The sequence below is a fragment of the Salvelinus alpinus genome, chromosome 7 (genome assembly GCF_045679555.1).
Source record: "Salvelinus alpinus chromosome 7, SLU_Salpinus.1, whole genome shotgun sequence".
NCBI lineage: Eukaryota > Metazoa > Chordata > Actinopteri > Salmoniformes > Salmonidae > Salvelinus > Salvelinus alpinus.
Window position 1 is genome coordinate 51,147,024 of NC_092092.1, and position 27,456 is coordinate 51,174,479.

At 42.8% G+C, this 27,456-nt stretch overlaps 1 protein-coding gene across 1 annotated transcript in view; it reads left to right on the forward strand.

The window, feature by feature from the left end:
• mgat4b (alpha-1,3-mannosyl-glycoprotein 4-beta-N-acetylglucosaminyltransferase B) overlaps nt 1-27,456 on the forward strand; it is a 215,224-nt gene that overhangs the window by 110,349 nt on the left and 77,419 nt on the right. Inside the window, exons 4-6 of the mRNA XM_071410634.1 lie at nt 1,632-1,765; nt 18,857-18,903; nt 21,443-21,556. Of these exons, the coding sequence (XP_071266735.1) occupies nt 1,632-1,765; nt 18,857-18,903; nt 21,443-21,556 (295 nt within the window). The remainder of the gene's footprint in view (nt 1-1,631; nt 1,766-18,856; nt 18,904-21,442; nt 21,557-27,456) is intronic.

Sequence of the window (27,456 nt, forward strand, 5' to 3'; positions counted from 1 at the left end):
TGATATGATCCTTGACTAGTCTCTCAAAGCACTTCATGATGACAGAAGTGAGTGCTACAGGGTGATAGTCATTTAGTTCAGTTACCTTAGCTTTCTTGGGAACAGGAACAATGGTGGTCATTTTGAAGCATGTGGGGACAGCAGACTGGGATAGGGATTGATTGAATATGTCCGCAAACACACCAGCCAGCTGGTCTGCTCAAGCTCTGAGGACGCGGCTAGGGATGCCGTCTGGGACGGCAGCCTTGCGAGGTTTCACACGTTTAAATGTTTTACCATGACGTTTTACTGACGTCGGTTTTAGTTTCTGCCTATAGGAGGGGAGCAACAAGATGGAGTCGTGGTCGGATTTGCCAAAAGGAGGGCGGGGGAGAGCCTTGTATGCATCGCGGAAGTTAGAGCAGCAGTGGTCGTGCGTGTTACTTGCTCGTGTACTGCAATCGATATGCTGATAGATTTTAGGTAGCCTTGTCCTCAAATTAGCTTTGTTAAAATCCCCAGCTACAATAAATGCAACCTCTGGATATATGATTTCCAGTTTGCATGAAGTTCAGTGAAGTTCCTTGATGGCCATCTTGGTATCGCTTGCAGGGCGATATACACGGCTGTGACGGTAACAGAGGAGAGTTCTATTGGGAGATATTCTCAGTGAATTGTGCCGACAATGCCGACATTTGATTGTGAGGAATTCTAGGTCAGGTGAACAAAAGGACGTGAGTCCTTATATGTTGGTACAATTACACCATGAGTCGTTAATCACATACACCCCCGCCCCTCTTCTTACCGGAGAGATGTTTATTCCTGTCGGCACGATGCACTGAAAATCCCATTGGCTGTACGGACTCCGACAGCATGTCACCAGCTAGCCATGTTTCCGTGAAACGGAGTATGTTGCAATCCTGGATATCTCTTTGGAAGCAACTCTTGCCCTGATTTCGGCGTTGTTAACTAGGGACTGGACATTAGCGAGTAATATACTCGAAAGCGGTGGGTGATGTCCGAAGCCTCACTAGAAGACCACTCCGGCACTCTCTCCTCCGGTGGCGTTGTTTTGTGTCAGCCTCTGGAATTAGTTAAAATGTCCTGGGATGTACAGACAAACAATCCGCTTTGGGAAAGTCGTGTTCCTGGCCGTAGTGCTGGTTGTGCTGGTAAGTTGACGACTCTATGATATCCAATAGTTCTTCCCGGCAATATATAATAACATTTAAGGTTTTCTGGGCTAACAATGTCAGAAATAATACATAAAAAAACGAAATACTGCACAGTTTCCTAAGGACTAGAAGCGAAGCTGCCATCTCTATCAGCACCATCTTGCAGTTAGGTTATTGACAATATAACCAATGTATGTTTTATCGGACATTTCAACAACATTCCCAGCTAATGAGAAAACAGTCATGGTATTTAATTTAAGAGAATGAACAAGATTTAGCAAGGCAACCTTGGGGCTAATTTGAATGCACGCCAATGGCGGAATTTGAGGGATTTTTCTCATCCGTACCCACGTGACCGCAGTGAAATGTCACTCCGTAATAAGTTCTATTGACTGGCTCATTCCACACAATCTAGCATGTCGTTGGTTCTTTCTCTCCCTGTACTGACTGTGATTGGTCTGTGTGTGTCCCCGTCAGTGTCGATCGTGATGGGCGTGCCCAGTGTGAAGAGGGAGGTCCACTCCTACCTGACGGACACCCTCAGTTCTCTGATGACAGAGCTCAGTGCCGCAGAGAAGGAGGACTGCGTCATCGTGGTATTCATCGCTGAGGTGAGATACTATAGAATGAGTGTGTGTGTGTGTGTGTGTGTGTGTGTGTGTGGTCTGCTGTGTGTCCCAACCTTCTGTGGTCATGGCTTTTGAAGTGAGTCCGTGAACTCTTTATGTGTGAATGCGCGTGAGTGTGTGTATGGGTCTGCTTGCGCGCTTGTGAGTGTATATGTACTGTGTCTATAAAAGGTCAGTGATCTGAAGAGCTAATGAGTGATGCTACCCCAGGCTACTGCCACTAGCACACACATCCCCTGCTGCTCCGCTAATAGCCTAGACACTATTCATCGCTAACTTGTCTGACCCATATTAACTCCCTAAGGTCGATGTCCGCACCCCCGCGGAAATCTAATAAGCATGACAAAAACATCCCCATAAAAATCTGTCAGTTTAAGCTAGAGATATGTTTTTTTGCATTGGATGTATCTCAATCCACCGCATCCGCCTATGTAACATTTCCGCATCTGCGGTGAAAGGTGAGAGCTAGAGCGTTTTTTGTCAGACCATGAGACATTCTGAAAATCGGTCTTCTCACAAAATCATCTGTAGTGTCCGAATGGTTTGGCCTATTATGACCCCTCTATGGAAAGATGAGACTCTCCGTTTTGCTCCACTACCCCCACAAGCATCTTGGGACTTGTCTAAAGTCGATACAACTTCTGTCTGTAGAGTCCGAGCAGTTTGCGCTGCACACTATGACCTTTCTGTGTAAAGGTGGAATAGGACTCCCACAGGCCTCAAAACACTCATCTGAAGGTCCCCCGGTACCAGTTGAAACAATTTATTGAAGTACTGTATCAAATAAAATATAATGTTATTTGTCAACAGGTGTAGACCTTACCGTGAAATTCTTTACAGCCTTATTTAACAAGCCCTTTAACCAGCAATGCAGTTTTAAGAAAATAGAGTTAAGAGAATATTTACTAAATAATGAGGCTATATACAGGGGGGGTACCGGTGCGGGGGTACAGATTAGTCGAGGTAATTTGTACATGTAGGTAGGGGTGTAGATAATAAATAGTGAGTAGCAGCAGTGTGAAAGCAAAGGGGGCGGGGGACAATGCAAATAATCTTGGATAACTTTTTGAGGATCTGGGGACCCATGCCAAATCTTCTCAGTCTCCTGAGGGGGAAAAGGTGTTGTCGTGCCCTCTTCATGACTTTCTTGGTGTTTTTGGACCATGATAGTTTGTTGGTGATGTGGACACCAAGGAACTTGAAACTGTTGACCCGCTCCACTATAACCCCGTCAATGTGAATTGTGTCGTGTTCGGCCCCTCTTTTCCCTTGTCTTGCTCTTGTTGAGGTAGAGATTGTTGTCCTGGCACCACAATGCCAGGTCTCTGACATCCTCCCTATAGGCTGTCTCATCGTTGTCGGTGATCAGGCCTACCACTGTTGTGTCGTCAGCAAACTTGATGATGGTCTTCGAGTCGTGCTTGGCCAAGTAGTCGTGGGTGAACAGGGAGCACAGGAGGGGACTAAGCACGGACTCCTGAGGGGCCCCTGTGTTGAGGATCAGCGTGGCAGATGTGTTGTTGCCTACCCTTACCACCTGGGGGTGGCCTGTCAGGAAGTCCAGGATCCAGTTGCAGAGGGAGGTGTTTAGTCCCAAGGTCTTTAGCTTAGTGATGACCTTTGTGGGCACTATGGTGTCGAACGCTGAGCTGTAGTCAATGAACAGCATTCTCACAAAAGTGTTTATTTTGTCCAGGTGGGAAAGGCCAGGGTGGAGTGCGATTGAGATTTCTTCATCTGTGGATCTGTTGCGGCGGTATGCGATTTGGAGTTGTTGTGCCTTTAATTTCATTAATCTGGACTGTTATTTATCTAATCAAGCTAAATATGTTCAATTGTTACCGATTTTTAACCTTTCACGAGTATCTACCCCGGGTCCGGGATCACCCCCCACCCCCCCCCACTGAGTAGCATAGCTAGCATAGCGTCACAAGTAACTTGTAGCATCTAAATATCATTAAATCACAAGTCCAAGACACCAGATGAAAGATACAGGTCTTGTGAATAAAGCCACCATTTCAGATTTTTAAAATGTTTTACAGGGAAGACACAATATGTAAATCTATTAGCTAACCACGTTAGCAAAGGACACTATTTTTTTACTCCCAACAGCTTTTTCCTGCGTCAGTAGCTATCACTAATTCGACTAAATAAAAATATATATAGCCACTAACCAAGAAACAACTTCATAAGATGACAGTCTGATAACATATTTATGGTATAGCATAGTTTTTTTTGGGAAAAATGTGCATTTTTCAGGTATAAATCACAGTTCTACATTGCAGCTGCAATCTGAAATAGTGCTGACCCAGCCAGAACAATTACAGAGACCAACGTCATATAACGAATTACTCATCTTAAAACATTTCAGAAAAATACACAGCGTACAGATATTGAAAGCCCAACATCTGGTGAATCCAAACAATATTTCAGATTTATTAAATGTTTTATAACGAAAACAAAATGTAGCGCTAAATTAGCATAGCTATACCAGGCAGATTCGGCTAGGCGCCCACGGCCAGTTCACATGCACAACAGATATGATATAACATCGTAAATTGGGTCTTACTATGGCTGATCTTTCATCAGAATGTTGATCAAAGTGTCCTTTGTCAAGATGAGTCGTTGGTTCCGTTCAGAATTGTTCCTTTCCCACTCCATTTAGCACAGGTACTGGTCGAGTGGCACGGATCTCTCAAACGTAAATAAATTCAGACAACGGAACACCACAAAACTCCCGAAAAAAATCAAATAATCTGATTAAACTATATTGAAAAAACATACATTACGATGATCTGGTCACATGTATCAAACAAACTTCGAGACGGAGATAGTTTTCATCCATAATGGCCGCACAACAGAAGACAATCGCAGCTACAAGTCGCACGATTTACAGAACCGGAAGTTGTCGGTCACGCCAAAGAATTAGCTCTCATTTCACGTCAGTCCCAGATAAACAAGATATTTTTCCTCTGACGTCCTCTTGACACCCAGAGGAAGGCCAATGAGGTGTGTTTCGGGTCATAGGGGGCACGACCATATATAGGCAGAGCGTTGAAGCTGGCATACACATCTTGCTTTTTTCTTCTTGGTCATGGAAAGTGCTGTCAAATGACTTCTGTATCACTCAGAGACAAAATTGAAACGGTTTTAGAAACTAGAGATTGTTTTCTTTCCAATGGTATTATTTATATGCATATAGTAAGAGCAATAATTGAATAAGAGGCAGTTTAATCTGTAGAGCAAATTATGCTAATGGGAAAATAGCACCCCCTGTATTCTCAAGAAGTTAATGAATTAATTGTTTAACTTTGGTCAAATGTTTCCGGTAACCTTCCGCAAGCTTCCCACAATAAGTTGGGTGAATTTTGGCCCATTCCTCCTGACAGAGCTGGTATAACTGAGTCAGGTGTGTAGGCCTCCTTGCTCGCACACGCTTTTTCAGTTCTGCCCACACGTTTTCTATGGGATTGAGGTCAGGGCTTTGTGATAGCCACTCCAATACCTTGACTTTGTTGTCATTAAGCCATTTTGCCAGGACTTTGGGTCATTGCTCATTTGGAATACCCATTTGCGACCAAGCTTTAACTTCCTGACTGATGTCTTGAGATGTTGCTTCAATATATCCACATAATTTTCCTACCACATGATGCCATCTATTTTGTGAAGTGCACCAGTCCCTCCTGCAGCAAAGCACACCAAAAACATGATGCTGCCACCCCCGTGCTTCACGATTGGGATGGTGTTCTTCGGCTTGCAAGCCTCCCCTTTTTTCCTCCAAACATAACGATGGTCATTATGGCCAAACAGTTCTATTTTTGTTTCATCAGACCAGAGGACATTTCTCCAAAAATTGAGATCTTTGTCCCCATGTGCAGTTTCAAACCGTAGTCTAGCTTTTTTATGCCGGAAATGGCTTCTTCTACGGTGGATATAAATACTTTTGTACCTGTTATCTCCAGCATCTTCACAAGGTCCTTTGCTGTTGTTCTGGGATTGATTTGCACTTTTCGCACCAAAGTACGTTCATCTCTAGGAGACAGTATGCGTCTCCTTCCTGAGCGGTATGACGGCTGCATGGTCCCATTGTGTTTATACTTGCGTACTATTGTTTGTACAGATGAACGTGGTACCTTAAGGCGCTTGGGAATTGCTCCCAAGAATGAACCAGACTTGTGGAGGTCGCCAATCTTTTTTCTGAGGTCTTGGCTAATTTCTTTTGATTTCCCCAAGCAAAGAGGCACTGAGTTTGAAGGTAGGCCTTGAAATACATCCACAGGAACACCTCCAATTGACTAAAATGATGTCAATTAGCTTATCAGAATCTTCTAAAGCCATGACATCCTTTTCTGGAATTCTCCAAGCTGTTTAAAGGCACAGTCAACTTAGTGTATGTAAACTTCTGACCCAATGGAATTGTGATACAGTGAATTATAAGTGAAATAATCTGTCTGTAAACAATTGTTGGAAAAATTACTTGTGTCATGCACAAAGTAGATGTCTTAAACGACTCGCCAAAACTATAGTTTGTTAACAAGAAATTTGTGGAGTGTTTGAAAAATGAGTTTTAATGACTCCAACCGAAGTGTATGTAAACTTCCGACTTCAACTGTATCTACTCTACCGTTCAAAAGTTTGGGGTCACTTAGAAATGTCCTTATTTTTGAAAGAAAAGCACATTTTCTGTCCGTTGAAATAACATCAAATTGATCAGAAATACAGTGTAGACATTGTTAATGTTGTACATGACTATTGTAGCAGGAAACGGAATATCTACATAGGCGTACAGAGGCCCATTAATGGAATATCTACATAGGTGTACAGAGGCCCATTATCAGCAACCATCACTCCTACGTTCCAATGGCACGTCGTTAGCTAATCCAAGTTTATCATTTTAAGAGGCTAATTGATCATTAGAAAACCCTTTTGCAATTATGTTAGCACAGCTGAAACCTGTTGTACTGATTTAAAGAAGCAATAAAACTGTCCTTCTTTAGACTAGTTTAGTATCTGGACCATCCGCATTTGTGAGTTCGATTACAGGCTCAAAAAAGCCTGAATCAAAGACTTTCTTCTGAAACTCGTCAGTCTATTCTTGTTCTGAGAAATGGAGGCTATTCCATGCGAGAAATTGACAATGAAAGCTTCAGAAGAAAGTTCTTTGTTTCTGGCCATTTTGAGCCTGTAATCGCACCCACAAATGCTGATGCTCCAGATACTAAACTAGTTAAAGAAGTCCAGTGTTATTGCTTTTTATTGATATTCCATGAAAATAATCTGCTGTTTCAGCCGTTTCCAGCTGCAATAGTAATTTACATAAACAAACTATAAAAATCATATTTTTTAAATACTTTTTTCTACATTGTAGAATAATAGTGAAGACAAGAAAACTATGAAATAACACATGGAATCATGTACTAACCAAAAAATTGTTAAACAAATCAAAATATATTTTATATTTGAGATTCTTCAAAGTATCCAGCCTTTGTCTTGATGACAGCTTTGCACACTCTTGGCATTCTCTATACCAGCTTCACCTGGAATGCTTTTCCAACAGCCTTAAAGGAGTTCCCACATATGCTGAAGACTTGTTGGCTGCTTTTCCTTCACTCTGCGGTCCAACTTATCCCAAACCATCTCAATTGGGTTGAGGTCGGGTGATTGTGGAGGCCAGGTCATCTGATGCAGCACTCCATCACTCTCCTTCTTGGTCAAATAGCCCTTACACAGCCTGGAGGTGTATTGGGTCATTGTCCTGTTGAAAAACAAATGATAGTCCCACTAAGCGCAAACCAGATGCGATGGTGTATCGCTGCGGAATGCTGTGGTAGCCATGCTGGTTAAGTGTGCCTTGAATTCTAAATAAATCACAGACAGTGTCACCAGCAAAGCACCCCCACACATTCACACCTCCTCCATGCTTCATTGTGGGAACTACACATGCAGAGGTCATCCGTTCACCTGCTCTGCGTCTCACGAAGACACGGCGGTTGGAACCAAAAATCTTACATTTGGACTTCCGACCAAAGGACAGATTTCCAAATCAAATCAAATCAAGTTTATTTTATATAGCCCTTCATACATCAGCTAATATCTCGAAGTGCTGTACAGAAACCCAGCCTAAAACCCCAAACAGCAAGCAATGCAGGTGTAGAAGAACGGTGGCTGGGAAAAACTCCCTAGAAAGGCCAAAACCTAGGAAGAAACCTAGAGAGGAATTTCCATCGTTCTAATCTCCATTTCTCATGTCTCTTCTTATTATTGTTGTCATTTAGTAGTGGTTTCTTTGTAGCAATTCGACCATGAAGGCCTGATTCACGCAGTCTCCTCTGAACAGTTGATGTTGAGATGTGTCTGTTACTTGAACTCTGTGAAGCATTTATTTGGGCTGCAATTTCTGAGGCTGTTAACTAATGAACTTATCCTCTGCAGCAGAAGTAACTCTGGGTCTTCCTTTTCTGTGGCAGTCCTCATGAGAGCCAGTTTCATCATAGCGCTTGGTTTTTGCGGACTGTAATTTCTCTTTGCTTATTTGAGCTGTTCTTGCCATAATATGGACTTTTCCAAATAGGGCTATCTTATGTATACCACCCGTACTTTGTCACAAGACAACTGATTATCTCAATCGCATTAAGAACTAAATATATTCCACAAATTAACTTTTAACATGGCACACTTGTTAATTGAAATGCATTCCAGGTGACTACCTCATGAAGCTGGTTTAGAGAATTCCAAGAGTGTGCAAATCTGTCAAGGCAAATAATCTCAAATATCAAATATATTTTGATTTCTTTAACACTTTTTTGTTATCTCATGCTTCCATATGTGTTATTTCATAGTGTTGATGTCATCACTATTATTCTACAATGTAGAAAATAGTAAAAATAAAGAAAAACCCTTGAATGGGTAGGGTGTGTCCAAACTTTTGACTGGTACTGTATATACAGTGCATTCGGAAAGTATTCAGACCCCTTGACTTTTTCCAGAATTTGTTACGTTACACCTTTATTCTAAAATGGATTCAATTGTTTTTTTTTACCTCATCATCAGTCTACACACAATACCCCATAATGACAAAGAAAAAACAGGTTTTTAGAAATGTTCACATTTACATAAGTAATCAGACCCATTACTCAGCACTTTGTTGAAACACCTTTGGCGTCCCACCTCGACAACAACCAGTGAAATTGCAGGGCGCCAAATTCAAAACAACAGAAATCACATAATTAAAATTCCTCAAACATACAAGTATTATACACCATTTTAAAGATAAACTTCTTGTAAATCCAACCACAGTATCCGATTTCAAAAACGCTTTACGGAGAAAGCACACCATGCGATTATGTTAGGTCAGCGCCTAGTCACAGAAAACCATGCAGCCATTTTCCAGCCAAGGAGAGGGCTCACAAAAGTCAGAAATAGCGATTCAATTAATCACTAACCTTTGATGATCTTCATCAGATGGCACTCACAGGACTTTATGTTACACAATAAATGTGTGTTTTGTTCGATAAAGTTAATCTTTATGTCCACAAACCTCAGTTGAAATTGGCGCGTTATGTACAGTAATCATTGTCTCAAACAAACATCCGGTGAAAATGCAGAGAGCCACATCAAATTACAGAAATACTCATCATAAACATTGATTAAAGATACAAGTGTTTAACATACATTTAAAGATAAACTTCTCCTTAACTTCTAATTGGTCCCAATCCCGGATCCGGGAGCACCCCCATCAGTAAAAAAGCTGACTAGCATAGCCTAGCATAGCGTCACAAGTAAATACTAGCATCTAAATATCATTAAATCACAAGTCCAAGACACCAGATGAAAGATACACATCTTGTGAATCCAGCCATCATTTCTGATTTTTTTAAATGTTTTACAGGGAAGACACAATATGTAAATCTATTAGCTAACCGATAGCAAAAGACACAACTTTTTTTTCCCACCATTTTTTTCCTGCATAGGTAGCTATCACAATTTCGACCAAATAAAGATATAAATAGCCACTAACCAAGAAACAACTTCATCAAATGACAGTCTGATAACATATTTATTGTATAGCATATGTTTTGTTAGAAAAATGTGCATATTTCAGGTATAAATCACAGTTCTACATTGCAGCTGCAATCTGAAATAGTGCTGAAGCAGCCAGAATAATTACAGAGACCAACGTCAAATACCTATATACTCATCATAAAACATTTCTGAAAAATACACAGCGTACAGCAAATGAAAGACCAACATCTTGTGAATCCAGCCAATATTTCAGATTTTTTAAGTGTTTTACAGCGAAAACACAATATACCATTATATTAGCTTACCACAATAGCCAGAAACACAAGCCGTTTAACAGCAGCAAAGGTTAGCGATCCTAACAAACCAGCAAAAGATATATAATTTTTGACTAACCTTCATATACTTCATCAGATGACAGTCCTGTAACATCATATTACACAATGCATATAGGATTTGTTCGAAAATGTGCATATTTAACGGCACAAATCGTGGTTATACAATGTGATTAGTAGTCAAACTTCAAGCAATCTGTCCGGCGCCATCTTGGAGAGGCACCTAATCTAATCGATAACTAATCATAAACTTGACTAAAAAATACAGGTTGGACAGCAAATGAAAGATATATTAGTTCTTAATGCAATCGCTGTGTTAGATTTTTAAAATTAACGTTACTATGATATACAGCGTGCGCTAAAGCGAGACCGCACCGCAATTCATGGCGGAATTATTGTTTCACATTTTTCAACATAAATACGAATTAATAGCATAAAGACCTCTTACTATTTGTTGAGCTTCCATCAGAATCTTGGGCAAGGTGTCCTTTGTCCAGAACAATCGTCTTTTGGTTGAAAGATGTCCTCTTCAACCGTGTAATTAGCAGCTAACGTTAGCCATATGCCGGAGAGGTGTCCAACTCGCGACGACGCATGACAAAGAAATTCCAGAAAATCGCAATAAACTGCTATAAACTGCTATAAGTCGGTTTAAATTAACTACCTTATGAAGTTTTTAAGACAAAAAACAAATTAAATCAGAGCCGGAGATATAGAACTGCTAAACCGAAAGCTTTTCAGGACGCCATGCTTGGTGTCCCTCCTGCGTCAGGCCCCGCGTCGAAAAGGTCGGTACTTCCGTTCCAAGAGGCTTTATACTCCCCCAGATGGTGCTATCCACTCCATTCAAAGTATCACCGCTTACTGACATCTAGGGGAATGCGTATGCAGTGCATGTAGCCCCATAGCTTACAAGGGAATTTATAAACCGACCCTGGAACAGAGACCTCGATTTCAGAAATCTCACTTCTTGACAGGAAGTGAGCTGCAGAATGAGTTCTGTTTCACTCAGATAAATAATTCAAACGGTTTTAGAAACTAGAGAGTGTTTTCTATCCAATAGTAATAATAATATGCATATTGTACGAGCAAGAATTGAGTACGAGGCAGTTTAATTTGGCAACGAATTTTCTTCAAAGTGTAAACAGCACCCCCTATTGAGAAAAGGTGCAACCGCTGTGTCAGATTTCAAAAAGGCTTTACGGCGAAAGCACACGACTATGTTAGGTCAGAGCCTAGCCACAAAAACCATACAGCCATTTTCCAGCCAAGGAGAGGGCTCACAAAAGTCAGTAATAGCATTAAAATGTATCACTTACCTTTGATGATTTTCATCTGGTAGCACTCCCAGGTCTCCATGTTAGACAATAAATGTTTGTTTTGTTTGATAATGTCCCTCTTTATGTCCAAAAACCTCAGTTTTGTTGGTGCGTATAGTTCAGAAATCCAAAGGCAAAATGTGCGCTCTCAACATCAAGACGAAAAGTCAAAAAAGTACAATAAAAGTTAGTGGAGACATGTCAAACAATGTTTCAAATTCATCCTCAGGTTGTTTTTGTCATAAATAATCAATAATATTTCAACCGGACAAAAGCTTCGTCAATAGAAAAGGAGAAACAAGAAATGCGCACTCCCGGTCACGTGCAGGACTCATGGCTGGAAATTTCCACTGGCCTCTCATTGATAGTCCACTGGCCTCCCTCATTTTTCAGAGTAAAAGCCTGACACAATGCCTAAAGACTGGCCACATGTAGAGGAAGCCATAGAGATTGTGAACTGGGTCCTAAGTGTTTGTATGGTGGATAGGCTTTCAATGGAAAAACAGCCTTTCAAAATAATAGTACTTCCTGGTTGGATTTTCCTCAGGTTTTCGCCTGCCATATCAGTTCTGTTATACTCACAGATATCCAAATCTACTAATTATATGCATATCCTAGCTTCTGGGCCTAAGTAGCAGGCAGTTTAATTTGGGAACGCTTTTCATCCAAAATTCCGAATGCTGCCCCCTACCCTAGTGAAGTTAACTGAGGAGTGGCTTCCGTCTGGCCACTCTACCATAAAGGCCTGATTCGTCGAGTGCTGCAGAGATGGTTGTCCTTCTGGAATAGTCTTGCATCTCCACAGAGGAACTATAGAGCTCTGTCAGAGTGACCATCGGTAGGCCGTCACCCTTCCAGAAGAACAACTATCTCTGCAGCACTCCACCAATCAGGTCTTTATGGTAGAGTGCCCAGACGGGGCTCCCGAGTGGCACAGCGGTCTAAGGCACTGCATCTCAGTGCTAGAGGAGTCATTACAGACCCTGGTTCGATTCCAGGCTGTATTGGGAGTTCCAATAGGGCGGCGCACAATTAGCCCAGCGTTGTCCAGGTTTGGCCGGGGTAGGCTGTGATTGGAAATAAGTATATGTTCTTAACTGACTTGCATAGTTACATAAAGGTTAAATACAATGTTTTAAATAAAATTTTAAAAATCAGGTTCTTGATCAAGGTCCTTCTCCCTGGATTGCTCAGTTTGGCCTGGCGGTCAGGTCTAGGACGAGTCATGGTGGTTCCAAACTTCTTCCATTTAAGAATGATGGAGGACACTGTGTTCTTGGGGACCTTCAATGCTGCAAAAACGTTTTAGTACCCTTTACACAATCCTGTCTCGTAGCTATACGGACAATTCCTTCGACCTACTGGCCTGGTTTTTGCTCTGACATGCACTGTCAACTGTGGGAGCTTATCTAGACAGGTGTGTCTTTCCAAGTCATGTGCAATAAATGTTATTTACCACCGGTGGACTCCAAGTTATAGTGTGTCAAGGATGATCAATGGAAACAGGATGCACCTGAGCTCAATTTTGAGGGTCTGAATACTTAGGTAAATAAGGTATTTGTTTTTTATATTTATTACATTTGTGAAAAAAAATCTAAACCTGTTTTCACTTTATTATGGGGTATTGTGTGTAGCATTTTTTTATATTCCATTTTAGAATAAGGCTGTAATGTAAAAAAAAATTGGGAAAAGGGGATGGGGTTGGAATACTTTGAATGTACTATATATATGTATGTGTATATGCTGTATATATTGATTACAGGCGCATGGGCCAACAGAGCTTGTGGGCCGCACCGCCTTATTGTGGTTGTGTGAGGTGTCCAGTACACCAGTGGGGCGGCAGGTAAGCCTAGTGATTAGAGCGTTGGGCCAATAACCGAAAGGTTGCTGGATCCAATCCCTGAGCTGACAAGGTAAAAATCTGTAATTCTGCCCCTGAGCAAGGCAGTTAACTCACTGTTCCCCGGGCACTGATGTTGATTAAGGCAGCCCCCCACACCTCTCTGATTCAGAGGTGTTGGGTTAAATGCTGAAGACACATTTCAGTTGAACGCATTCAGTTGTACACCTGACTAGGTATCCCCCTTTCCGCTCTCCCCTGCTTAGTGTTGCAATGGCGAACAGGCTAGCCGCGCAGATAGGCCTGTGTTTGTTCACTGGAATCGATTGTGAAGAAACCCTAATCATGTAAAAGGGTTGTTTAAGTCCAAAGGACCCTGTGGTGATGGATGATTATGTGTGTGTGCGTGCATGTGAATGTAAGGCGTGCAACAGCATGAATAGTACATGTATAACCAAAATGTGTTTATTTCTGTGTGTGTGTGTGCGTGTGTGCCCCTCCCAGTGTATTGCTTTCCCCTGCTGTAATAGCATAACGTAAGGGCAGACTGACTAATGGTGTAGCTGACTGGCCAGCCGGAAAGGTCACGAGGAAGCGAGATACATATAGAACTGTGTGATTAAGCCATGCACCATGCGTCAAGTTATTATCACCAACATTAGTCAATCACACACACAGACGCACACCCACCACACATGGGTTTTGCGTGGGTGTGTGTTAGTGCGTGCCTGTGCGTTCCTGTGTGTACGCGTGCGTGTGTCTCGTAGCGCCTTGTGGTGTGTGTGCGTCCATGTGCGTCTCTGCATGTGTGTCTGTGTGTGTCTTGCTGCGGTGTGTGTGTGTGTGTGTGTGTGTGTGTGTGGTGTTGAGTCCCAGTCCCCAGAGTGGCTATAGTTAAAAGGCAGTGAATGACATCTGCATTAGTTAACACTTTCCAATGGCTGGCAGGCCTCTCTCTCTCCCTTTCTCTCTTTTTCCCTTTCTCACTCTTTCTTTCTCTATCTTCCCCTCTCTTTCTCCACCTTGTTTCTCTTTGTGTAGTTCTCTTTTCTTTTTATGTATTTCTCTCTCTCTCGCTCACCCCCCCCCCCCTCTCTCTTGTGTTTCCATCTCTCTCCTTCTCCTGAATGTGTCTTAGGTTATGCCATCTCTCATTTTTATTACCCACGCCTCTAAATCAAATCAAATCAAATCAAATTTTATTAGTCACATACACATGGTTAGCAGATGTTAATGCGAGTGTAGCGAAATGCTTGTGCTTCTAGTTCCGACAATGCAGTAATAACCAACAAGTAATCTAACCTAACAATTCCACAACTACTACCTTATACACACACACAAGTGTAAAGGGATAAAGAATATGTACATAAAGATATATGAATGAGTGGTGGTACAGAACGGCATGGCAAGATGCAGTAGATGGTATAGAGTACGGTATATACATATGAGATGAGTACTGTAGGGTATGTAAACATAAAGTGGCATAGTTTAAAGTGGCTAGTGGTACATGTATTACATAAAGATGGCAAGATGCAGTAGATGATATAGAGTACAGTATATACATATGAGATGGGTAATGTAGGGTATGTAAACATTATATTAAGTGGCATTGTTTAAAGTGGCTAGTGGTACATTTTTACATAATTTCCATCAATTCCCATTTTTAAAGTGGCTGGAGTTGAGTCAGTATGTTGGCAGCGGCCGCTAAATGTTAGTGGTGGCTGTTTAACAGTCTGATGGCCTTGAGATAGAAGCTGTTTTTCAGTCTCTCGGTCCCTGCTTTGATGCACCTGTACTGACCTCGCCTTCTGGATGATAGCGGGGTGAACAGGCAGTGGCTTGGGTGGTTGTTGTCCTTGATGATCTTTATGGCCTTCCTGTGACATCGGGTGGTGTAGGTGTCCTGGAGGGCAGGTAGTTTGCCCCCGGTGATGCGTTCTGCAGACCTCACTACCCTCTGGAGAGCCTTACGGTTGTGGGCGGAGCAGTTGCCGTACCAGGCGGTGATACAGCCCGACAGGATGCTCTCGATTGTGCATCTGTAGAAGTTTGTGAGTGCTTTTGGTGACAAGCCGAATTTCTTCAGCCTCCTGAGGTTGAAGAGGCGCTGCTGCGCCTTCTTCACAACGCTGTCTGTGTGGGTGGACCAATTCAGTTTGTCCGTGATGTGTACACCGAGGAACTTAAAACTTTCCACCTTCTCCACTACTGACCCGTCGATGTGGATAGGGGGGTGCTCCCTCTGCTGTTTCCTGAAGTCCACAATCATCTCCTTTGTTTTGTTGACGTTGAGTGTGAGGTTATTTTCCTGACACCACACTCCGAGGGCCCTCACCCTCCTCCCTGTAGGCCGTCTCGTCGTTGTTGGTAATCAAGCCTACCACTGTAGTGTCATCCGCAAACTTGATGATTGAGTTGGAGGCGTGCATGGCCACGCAGTCGTGGGTGAACAGGGAGTACAGGAGAGGGCTCAGAACGCACCCTTGTGGGGCCCCAGTGTTGAGGATCAGCGGGGTGGAGATGTTGTTACCTACCCTCACCACCTGGGGGCGGCCCGTCAGGAAGTCCAGGACCCAGTTGCACAGGGCGGGGTCGAGACCCAGGGTCTCGAGCTTGATGACGAGTTTGGAGGGTACTATGGTGTTAAATGCTGAGCTGTAATCGATGAACAGCATTCTCACATGGGTATTCCTCTTGTCCAGATGGGTTAGGGCAGTGTGCAGTGTGGTTGCGATTGCGTCGTCTGTGGACCTATTGGGTCGGTAAGCAAATTGGAGTGGGTCTAGGGTGTCCGGTAGGGTGGAGGTGATATGGTCCTTGACTAGTCTCTCAAAGCACTTCATGATGACGGAAGTGAGTGCTACGGGGCGGTAGTCGTTTAGCTCAGTTACCTTAGCTTTCTTGGGAACAGGAACAATGGTGGCCCTCTTGAAGCATGTGGGAACAGCAGACTGGGATAAGGATTGATTGAATATGTCCGTAAACACACCAGCCAGCTGGTCTGCGCATGCTCTGAGGACGCGGCTGGGAATGCCGTCTGGGCCTGCAGCCTTGCGAGGGTTAACACGTTTAACTCTATAGGGGCATCTGAAGAGCACGGAAGTAGCAGCTCTCTCTCTGAGTCTTTCTTTCTCTCTTTCCATCCCTCTCTCTTTCCCTCCAAAACTTGTCACACTCCCCTTTCTCTCTTCAACTATCCATCGGTCTGTCCCTCTGTCTCTACATCCCTCTCTTTCCCTCGCGTCTCCCTCTGTCAGTGTGTGACCATAAGCAAATAAAACACAGAACTAAACAAATACGATGCAAACAATTTGGTTCCGTTGTCTAGGTAACTACATGTTGGAACAGGACTAGAACAGTAGGTTAATGGATTAGTTAGGATAGTATCGTCCATGGCCTTGGTCCCCTGGTTAGGTAGTTGTAACCTCGCTGTACTGCATTGGATTTTACTTGACTGTTGCAAATTGATTGGCTACAGTTTAGGGCAGTGTATGACATATGAAACAATGGTTCTATGAAACGCATACACTAAAACCCACGTGACACGTTGGCTGAACACATGAACAAGTCATGATACACGCATGTTCCTCAAGTGTATTCCATGTCCAGGACCAAGGGTGCCAGGTTGTCAAGCAAGGCTTGAAGTACTAGACCACCAACGCAATGTGGAGAGGTCATTTTCTGACTGTCATTCTTTTTAAGCTTGTTCCTTGACAGTCCTGTCAATTGAAGTCGCAAGCCTCTTAACGGACTCTGCAGCAGACATTGTCACCTCTGAGGTCCTGTTTCTCACTTCTGGGGTCATGGTACATTCCACCAGTGGAGTGGCTCAGAGCTGACGAGGGCGCCACTCCACTAGCTCATCAGCCGTGGGGAGGTCTGGTGTTGACGGGGGCCTAATATAGCACACACCAACCCCTCGGAGAGATGAAAACAGTCTGGTGTTCCTTCAGTTTTTCAATTTTCTCTCTCTGTCTTCTCTCTCAATCTCTTCTCTCTCACTTCTATCTCTTTCCCTAGTCCTTTTCAGCCTCCTGCCTTAGGAAACCAGATTTTGGGCTAAAATGTCCTGGTACTGGGTGAAGTTCACGATTCTGTTGACCTTAACAAGGGTCGAGGACCATTGGAAGTAAAATAGCCCCATAATATCAATGATTCACCACCATATTTCACAGTCGGTATGGGGTTCTTTTCTGCTTATGCATTCTCATTTCGACGCCGAACCCACCCCTGGTGTTCATGGCCAAAGAGTTCTATTTTCATGGAGGAATGGTCTAAGATCCTTCCCAATGTGTTCTCCAACTCATATAACATTTTAGGAAAAGGCTCGTTGCCGTTATCTTTGCAAGGTGAGGTATTGAAAGGTATTCGAAAACAGAAGTGTCAATAATTGGGACCCCTATCTTTTTGCAAAAAAAAATATTACTTGTTAAGTGAAATCTCTTTCTCTGAGCAATTGTATTAGTATAAAATAATAGAATTTCCCAATTATTTCAGCATACAATTTATCTCAGTATTTTAATGATTTATTTTATACAGTCATTTTTGCTCATCTTTATTAAGGGTGTCAATAATTACTGGTTTCTCCTGTTTACAAGATAATGTTTTTCATAGCTGTCCTGGCAATGAGGGTGGAAATTTGACAGGATATTTTGTATTTCCCTTGTGATAGTCCCCATCCCCTCCCTTCCTCCCTCTATTCCTCTCTCGTCCGGTTAATTTGAGGAGCGAAGGATGCGATCAGTGATCCCAGGTGTTTCCTGTTAGACGTCTGATCCCTTGCTTCTCTCTCTCCACCTACAATGCTCCTCCATCCTTCTCTCCATCTGTCAGCCTTTCGGGATGGAGATACATAGTCAGGGAATTTGGAATCATTTGTTGTTTAATGGCCAAGAAATTTCTGAGGAACGTTTTGGAGTTAGCCCTCCAGAAGGGCATGGCTAGTCTGAGCAACAAGCAAAGAAATATGGCGTCAGCTGTTAGTTATACAATTAATAATTAGTATTGCATAATGTTACTGTGTATTACTTTTTTGAGGCAAACCCTTTTGAACAAGCATGATTTTGGTTTTGCCTGTGGGTTTATATGGAAGTCGTGAAGCAAACTTGGCCAGTGGATGTATACGTGTGTACATGTTATCCTCTCCTTGACCTCATCACAGCTCTGGATGCCGGATTTATACAAAGCCAGATAATTTCACCATCAAGCTGGTGCTTCCACTTGGGGCGAAACTGGAACAACCCACAATCTCCACTGTGGCTATCTTGGAACACTATTGATGCGTTGCACAATTACTGTGACGTTGTTGTTGTGATAGAAAAGCTATTTATTTGTGCTATTTATTTTATTTTGTATCCAGGGCAGATTGTAACTGACAAAGGCAAAAGTCTTGTAGACAAATCGTTCTTTGTGTACAGCAGTGCAGTGCACATGGGAACAGTGTGTATATCATGTACAGGCTTTCTTTCTGCAGCCATACCATCTCTTAATGGAACAGAAAACGGCTTTGACAATGGGTTTTTATTTGTATTTTTGTATTAATAAGTTTCTTGTTTTGCAGACGGACCAACAGTATGCCAACAGCGTGGCTGACAACCTCAAGCGCCTGTAAGTACCGCGGGATGCTGTTTCCATGGAGACCTGCCTCTCCATGGAGAGGACTGTTGTCACTTTCTATTCGGGCTCAGTGTATGTTGGGTGGACCTGTGGAATAAGGTGTTTGTGTGTGTGGTATTTTTAAATGATTTTGTTATTGTGTGTGTTTGCTACCTGCGTTTGATGTTTGCATGTTAATTTACTTTTGTGTGTGTGTGTGTGTGTGTGTGTGTGTGTGTGTGTGTGTGTGTGTGTGTGTGTGTGTGTGTGTGTGTGTGTGTGTGATGTATTCACTCTACTTGTGACTTATGTCACGTTTGGTCTCTGCTTGTCTGTTTAAGTCTTGGATCTATTCCACACGTGTGCACATCTGTCTTCTTTGACGTGTGTGTGCATAGTGTATTTCTATTTGAATGCATGTTTGTTTGTGTGGTGTGTGCATTTCACTGTGTCCTGTTTACCTTCCATCATGCATACACACACACACACACACACACACACACACACACACACACACACACACACACACACACACACACACACACACACACACACACACACACACACACACACACACACACACAAAGTATTGTATAACTAACCTTGTGGGGACACACAATTCAGTGCCATTCAAAATCCTATATTCCCCAAACCTAACCCATCCTCCTAGCCACTTCCCTAGACCGACAGTATCCCCCCTCACAAAATGCCCACTGTGCAGGTTTAAGACCCTGCTGTTTTAGACAGTCATGTTTGTTAGTGGGAGATTGAGCCAGAGCTTTTTTTGGGGGACCCAAGATGATACCAGTGGTCACTCCGTCACTGTCACTCCCCTGAGTCCCCAAGCAGTGTCACCTCAGGGGAAATGGGCTGCGTCTCAAATGGCACCATATTCCCTAAAGTACACTGCTTTTGACCAGAGCCTGATGGGCCCTGGGGAAAAGTTGTGTACTACATAAGGAATAGGGTGTCATTTGGGACACAAACATGGTTGGAGATGGCTATGGGGGTGGACGGAAGGAAGGGGGAGGGGAGAGGTATGGAGGGAAGAGAAGAGGGGAGGAGGGAGGTTGAATGTGCCCCCTGTCACCTTGTCGTTCTCTCAGTGAGATTGGAAACACAGGAGAGAGAGAGCGTGTGTGGGTGTGTGTGGTGTGAACTATTGTGAGTTAGTGCATGTGAGTTCCTAAAGGGCAGCTTTTCCTGTCCTGGGTGATTGGCAGGGTTAGTGATGCACACTTGACCCCTCTCTCTCTCATGATTGGATCCTCTCTCTCTTCGTACGTCCTTATCTGAATTTAATTAAATTCAAACATTGAATTTGAGTTGGCCACACCCCACACGAAGCAGAATTGGAAGGAAGTAAAATGTAATTCAAACCAATTCAACTGAGATGTGAAACATGAAAGTCTAATTTGTTTGTCAAATCTTTTATCAAAAGATTATATTTTTGTATTTTTCTTTGTCATGAAATGTTACATTGTTCCCTTCCATACTGCAGTGTTTGATCTAATGCATTCTGGGAAATGTATATTTTTTTTAAATCATATTTAAAAACATTAAGGGAATTATTAAATGTACAACCCACAACATGATCTTAAAATATTTCCAGTCCACTGTAATTATAAAAAATTGTTATAGAAGAACGAGTTTTAAAAATGAAATGTTTCAAGCTTATGCTACATGGTATTGGTAACCATACATTATGTCAAAATAAACATTACTATGGTGTTAAATAAGCCATTTGAATTGTATTGAATTAAAATTCTGCTTCCTGTTGGGTGTGCCTGTCAGGCATTTGAATAACCTGACAAGAGAGGAAGTGATTATGTGTAACAGTATAACTTTAGACCGTCCCCTCGCCCCGACACGGGCGCGAACCAGGGACCTTCTGCACACATCAACAACAGTCACCCACGAAGCGTCGTTACCCATCGCTCCACAAAAGCCGCGGCCCTTGCAGAGCAAGGGGCAACACTACTAATAGGTTTCAGAGCAAGTGACGTAACTGATTGAAACGCCACTAGCGCGTACCCGCTAACTAGCTAGCCATTTCACATCCGTTACACTCACCCCCCTTTCAACCTCCTCCTTTTCCGCAGCAACCAGTGATCCGGGTCAACAGCATCAATGTAACAGTATAACTTTAGACCGTCCCCTCGCCCCGACACGGGCGCGAACCAGGGACCCTCTGCACACATCAACAACGGTCGCCCACGAAGCATCGTTACCCATCGCTCCACAAAGGCCACGGCCCTTGCAGAGCAAGGGGCAACACTACTAATAGGTTTCAGAGCAAGTGACGTAACTGATTGAAACGCCACTAGCGCGTACCCGCTAACTAGCTAGCCATTTCACATCCGTTACATATGCACAGGGTGGGAGAGACCAACATGCTGTCGTGTCTGTCCGTTTGTCTCTCTGTCTATCCTAACAGGGCTGTCTGTATGATAGTTGTAGAAAATAAAATGTATAGTTGATATCTCTCTCCACTCTCTCTCTTTACCCTCCTCCTTCTCTCTCTTTCCCCTCCTCTTTCTCTCTCTTTCAGATTTCCAGTTGAGATCCAGTCAGGTCTTCTAGAGATCATCTCTCCATCAGTCCACTTCTACCCCGATTTCTCCCGTCTGAAAGAGTCCTTCGGAGACCCCAAGGAGAGGGTCAGGTAAGACGGCAGCCTTCCCAGCAGATTGCTGCAGCTTTCACAACTGTCTGAGCAACCCACTGCAGTTCAGTACAGGAGACGAGTTTAAATTCAAGTCTTGTCTTGAACCGTGGCCCGTTGTTTCATATGAGGATGCTGTGACGATTCGTTGTTGTGTGCGCCCGCGTGCGTGTGTGTGGAATACCGTCAGGTTGAGTCGAGGACACCCCACTGCTCTGATCTTGTGTGACTTGATGACATCACCTGTGTCGCCCCTTCTCTCGTCACTTATTTAGTACCCCGCTGTGTGTGAATGAATGTGCGTGTGTGACATTCCAACGTCGAGACTGTTGTCTTCTTTTATTTAGCACTCTTCTGCATGTGTGAATATGTAATGGTCATGACTATGCGTGCATAAATGTGTGTATGAGAGAATCTGTCTGTCTGTTGGTCTGTTTGATTAGCTATCTAGCTGTGTGTCTAACTCGCTACTTGTCTACCTAAGTGCCTGTCTGTGTATGTGTTGGTGTGTGTGAGTATTTACAGCCAGGTCAATTTTTTTGGGCACCCTTGATAAAGATGAGCAAAAAAAGACTGTATAAAATAAATAATACAAATACTGAGCTATATTTTATGCTCAATTTATTTATTTGTTTTATACTAATACAATTGCTCAGAGAAAGAGATTTTGTTTAACAAGTTATATATTTTTTTATCATAAAACCCTTTCATGCGCGAGTTCCAAATATCTAACGGTCGCCCCAGCGTGAGTTTTTTTTAATGGGACGTCATGTTAGAACGTTCTCTCGGTTCCAGTTTGTGATTGTTACACAACAGTACATTTAATCCGCGCTGCACTCAAACCAAGGCACTTAGCCTGTTTTTATTTATAGGCTGTTTCAACTTCAAATTAACAACGAATTATTAACAAGTTGTTATTTTCTAAGAACAGTTTGAATTGAGGTGTGTTCCGCCTCCTCATTCATTCCCATAAAAAATAGTCATTTTTACTTTTGCGGACAATTCATTTTTGGGACATTTCTGACACGGACAAAATTCCCCAAGCACTTCCCAATTGTTTTCATGCATTCCGATTCTTGCATATTTATTTTTTATTTCACCTTTATTTAACCAGGTAGGCTAGTTGAGAACAGGTTCTCATTTACAACTGCGACCTGGCCAAGATAAAGCAAAGCAGTGCGACACAAACAACAACACAGAGTTACACATGGAAAAAAATCTATATACAGTGTGTGCAAATGAGTTAAGGTTGTGGCATAGATTGTAATGGGCACATATTATGTGTGTAAAATACTTTTTTGAAGGTTGTACTGATTATGATGAGCTATGCTAATTCCAGCAGTGTGTAGCCATGTTTGTTGACATACAATGCATTCTGGGTTTCACGTCTGTTGGATCAAAGATGTTATAACAAAATGAGGTGAGTAAGGGTTCACTAATTTTTTGGGGGACTTCCGGAAATTAATGGTGGGATGTGAATGATGGTGGATGACCCCCCCCCACCCTTGAACATGCATACTATAAACAGACCAACTCATCTTGTCTCTTCTTATTATCTTTGGTTTCTGTGAGGATAAAAAAGCATGGCAGCGCGCAGAAACTAGCCATCGTCGGATTACTTTCGATTTGTAGAGTGTTTTACTCAATTATTTCGATCAATGGTGAGCTCACCCGTGATGTGATTAATTATAAATAGTAATGTATATTAGCTAATTCATATTGTAGTTTGTCAGCGAGAGTTATACAAATATGACCGCTTGTGTTATGTCAATCTTTCCTCAGTTAGCGCTAGGACAAATGTAGCCAACATTTTCCCGGTTTGGATGATTGTGCTATGTTGTAGATACTTATGTGAATGTCTGAACATTGCATCCAAAAATAAACTGTTCACATTCTGGACATAACGTTTTATGGACTGTGTTTGTGTAAATTGTTTCTGAAAAAAGTGTGGCCAGCTCAAATACTGATTGTTGCGTCATTCGAAACTGGCCGTTCTAAATTAGCGTTCTAATCACACCGGGACCACTGTAGAATGATCACACCCGTGTGTTGTTACTTGTGAAAAAGACAGCTGCCCCTCAACCATCCGAGACCCCCACAAACCTCTCCCGCCATTCCCAAACCTGAGACCAGAAACAGGCTACCTGAGGGCAATACCAGAACAAATGGTCTATTGATTCTGTATCTTTACAACAAAATCTGACAACAAAATCTGCAGAGGTGGGATGATTGTATGCCCCAAATATTCAACATTTTGTTGGTGGCAAGAATTCGGTACAATAGGTTTAACTGAAAAGCACGAAGTCTTGAATCAACCCATACACCCTGTGCCATGGAATCAGTGCATTAAAAATCTCTACAACTCTACAATTCCAATGTACAATATAAGTTAAAAACAAAATACCCTTTTCAAACATCTTTTCCATAAATGCAGGTCTTTTATCAAACAGCACATTTAAGTCCAAGCATAATATTTCTTGTAATATTTGTTCTATATTTTCTGTGGGATGAAATTGTAACCAGCTCTGCAATGCTTGTTTGAAAAAGAGAGATACTTTGAACAATTAATCGAAAATGAGGCATGGCAATCTGCACAAAGGCAAAAAATACATTTTTAAACAACGAATGAGCTTTTCTTAGTAATCTACATGAGAAACATTTTGGGTTCAAGTAATACTTTTGTATGTGACGATTTTAGAGAGAGGTTTAGTGCTTTTATATTTAATCATCTCAGCCCACGCAGTTCATATTCGTTATACAGATAGGCACGTTTTATCTTGTCTGGTTTAGCATCCCAGATGAAGCCGGGGGGGGAAAAATGTGCTTATATGATTTGAAAAACGAATCATCAGGAGTAGGCAGGGCCATAAGTAAATGACTAAACTGAAATATGACCTAGGAGTTAATCTGTAATTTTTCCACAAATAGACAAGTATTGACCTCCCCATGGTAGCAGGATCTTGTCTATTTTTACTAGTTTTCTATGGAAATTCATTGTGGAAACCTCATTTATATATTTTGTGATATGAATACCAAGTATGTCTACTTCACCGTCAGCCCACAGATCCTTGATATCCTTCATCTTTGCTTATGGACTGCCCGCTTTAATTCAAACTACAGGTTTTCAATGGTGTTCAAGTCCATAGACTGAGTAATGTTGAATGTTCATTTTGTGGTGATTTAATCATTTGTGGATTTTTGTGTGTGCTTGGGGTTATTGTCTTGCTGGGAGATTCACTTCCGGCCAAGTTTCAGCCTCCTGGCAGAGGCAACCAGGTTTTGGGCTAAAATGTCCTGGTACTGGGTAAAGTTCATGATGCTGATGACCTTAACAAGGGTCCCAGAACCATTGGAAGCAAAATAGCCACATAACATTAATGATCTAACACCATTTTTTTTTTTTTTTTTTACAAATGTAAGCCCCTGGGGTTTATTAAACGGCATTGACACTTGGATTGGAACCGGTGCTATGGTCAGATTACATTAAAATATATGGTTGCCTCTTCCAGGAGCCTGAAACTTGGACCTGACTGGATGTGCCTAAGTATGTTTGCCTTTCTTTGTTTATTTGTGCGTTAGTCTGGCTGTACGTCTCTGAGTGTGGGGTTGTGTGTGGTGATCCTTCCTGCGCGCAGTCAGTCTGCTCTTTGTTTTATTTAGCGCTTGGCTGCGCTGCATGTTTTTTTGAAGATGAGACTTGCTGAAGTCGGCTGGCTGTGTGAAGTCAAGTCAGCCACGTGTGTCTGTGCTGCTGCTCATAGCTCTTCTATTCCTAACTCAGCCATGGTTATCTAATTACCAAGGCAAAGTAATCCATAGACTCAATTTACTTCTCGCCCCACAACCCTTAAAAAAACTCATAGAATAGTCACTGTTTTAATAAACTCCTGCTTAGTTTACTTAACTGCTTTGGCTACTTTGTAGCTCGTTTACGTAGCCTGCTTAATATATGCTTTATGATAGAAATACAGAAGGATAAAATCAAGTTGTTCAAAGGTGCAGTACAAGTGAAGTTTCCCTCCTGTTGTCTCTCCTCTCCTCCGTGGGCATGCCAGGCTCTCTTTCACCTGTGTGTGTAATCCGGGGAGATTTGTTCAGATTAGCGGTTTAGGACCGGCTCACTCTGATATGATTACTAATCTGGGAAAGGGAGGGCACAACTCTCCTCAATCACAATCCCGCCAGGTACAAACATTCATCCCCACACTCCTGCACATAACTTGTGCCCACATGCTCAGATGGGTGAGAGAAAAAGAGAGAGGGATAATTAGTTCCTGCCTGTCCAGGTGTTGAGTGTCTGGTGTTGAGCTATTGTGTTGAACACAGACATTTTGTCCCAGCTCTTTGTGATTATTACCGCTACATTAGCCAGGTGTATCGTGTTAGTGTTAGCAGGTGCACTGCCCGTACCACCACATCCACAGTGGGTGTGTGTAGGATGTTTATCCTTTGTGTCTTTTCTTTTGCTTGCATGTCTGGGTTTGTGTGTCTGTGCAGTTGTGACTGTGTGTGTGTACTGTATGTGTAGTAATTTTAGTGTGCGTGTGTTTGTTTGTGTGTGTTTAGTTCAGTATGTGTCTCTGCATGTATGTTTAGTTTAATGCGCGAGTGTGTGTGTTCGTGCGTGCGTCTGTCTGTGGTGATTTATGTGCTGCAGTAATGAGTGTGAGCAGGGAGAATGGCTCCCTGGGCTGCTACAGGCCATTGCCATTGCTTATTCATGAGGAGCACTTAAGACAGGGGCCCATGTCTCGCTGAAGTATTTAACTAGTCACACACACATAACCAACCACACACGCAGACGCACACTCATGCAAAACACCTGCACACTCATGCAAAACACCTGCACACTCATGCAAAACACCTGCACCCTCATGCAAAACACCTGCACACTCTTACAAATGCACCTACTAAAAACACAACTACACACACATACCGTCAAACTCGTACACACACATCATCAAACTTCCACTCTGTTTAGATTGGCAGGCCAGGGCCAGTAATAACTGTGGTTGTCAAGTTCTGGGTGAGAGCATCTTCTAACAGGACAGACCTCTCTCTAAGAGAACACACACCACTGTTCCATACACATAATTTCTGATGCCTCGAGCTATTGGAACTGTGTCAGGGTGTGCAGTTAAAATTAGCAAAAAACACACACATTTCTTCCACAAGGCCGTGGGGTAACATCCAGAGACTTGTACCGAAACCACTCCTGCATTGTCTTAGCTGTGTGCTTAGGGTTGTTGTCCTGTTGGACCTGAGCGCTCTGGCACAGGTTTTCATCAAGGATCTCTCTGTACTTTGCTCCATTCATCTTTCCCTCGATCCTGACTAGTCTCCTAGTCCCTGCTGCTGAAAAACATCCCCACAGCATGATGCTGCCGCCACCATGCATCACCATAGGGATGGTGCCAGGGTTTCCTCCAGACGTCACGCTTGGCATTCAGGCCAAAGAGTTCAATCTTGGTTTCATCAGACAAGAGAATCTTGTTTCTCATGGTCTGAGAGTCCTTTAGGTGCCTTTTGGCAAACTCCAAGCGGGCAGTCATGTGCCTTTTACTGAGGAGTGGCTTCCATCTGGCAACTACCATAAAGGCCTGATCGGTGGAGTGCTGCAGAGATGGTTGTCCTTCTGGAAGGTTCTGCCATCTCCACAGAGGAACTCTGGACCTCTGTCATAGTGACCATCTGGTTCTTGGTGACCTCCCTGAGCAAGGCCCTTCTCCCCCGATTGCTCAGTTTGGCCAGGCAGCCAGCTCTAGGAAGAGACTTGGTGGTTCCAAATGTCTTCCATTCAAGAATGATGGAGGCCACTGTGTTCTTGGGGACCTTCAATGCTGCAGAAATGTTTTGGTACCCTTCCCCAGTGCCCTTCCCCTGTGCCTTGACACAATCCT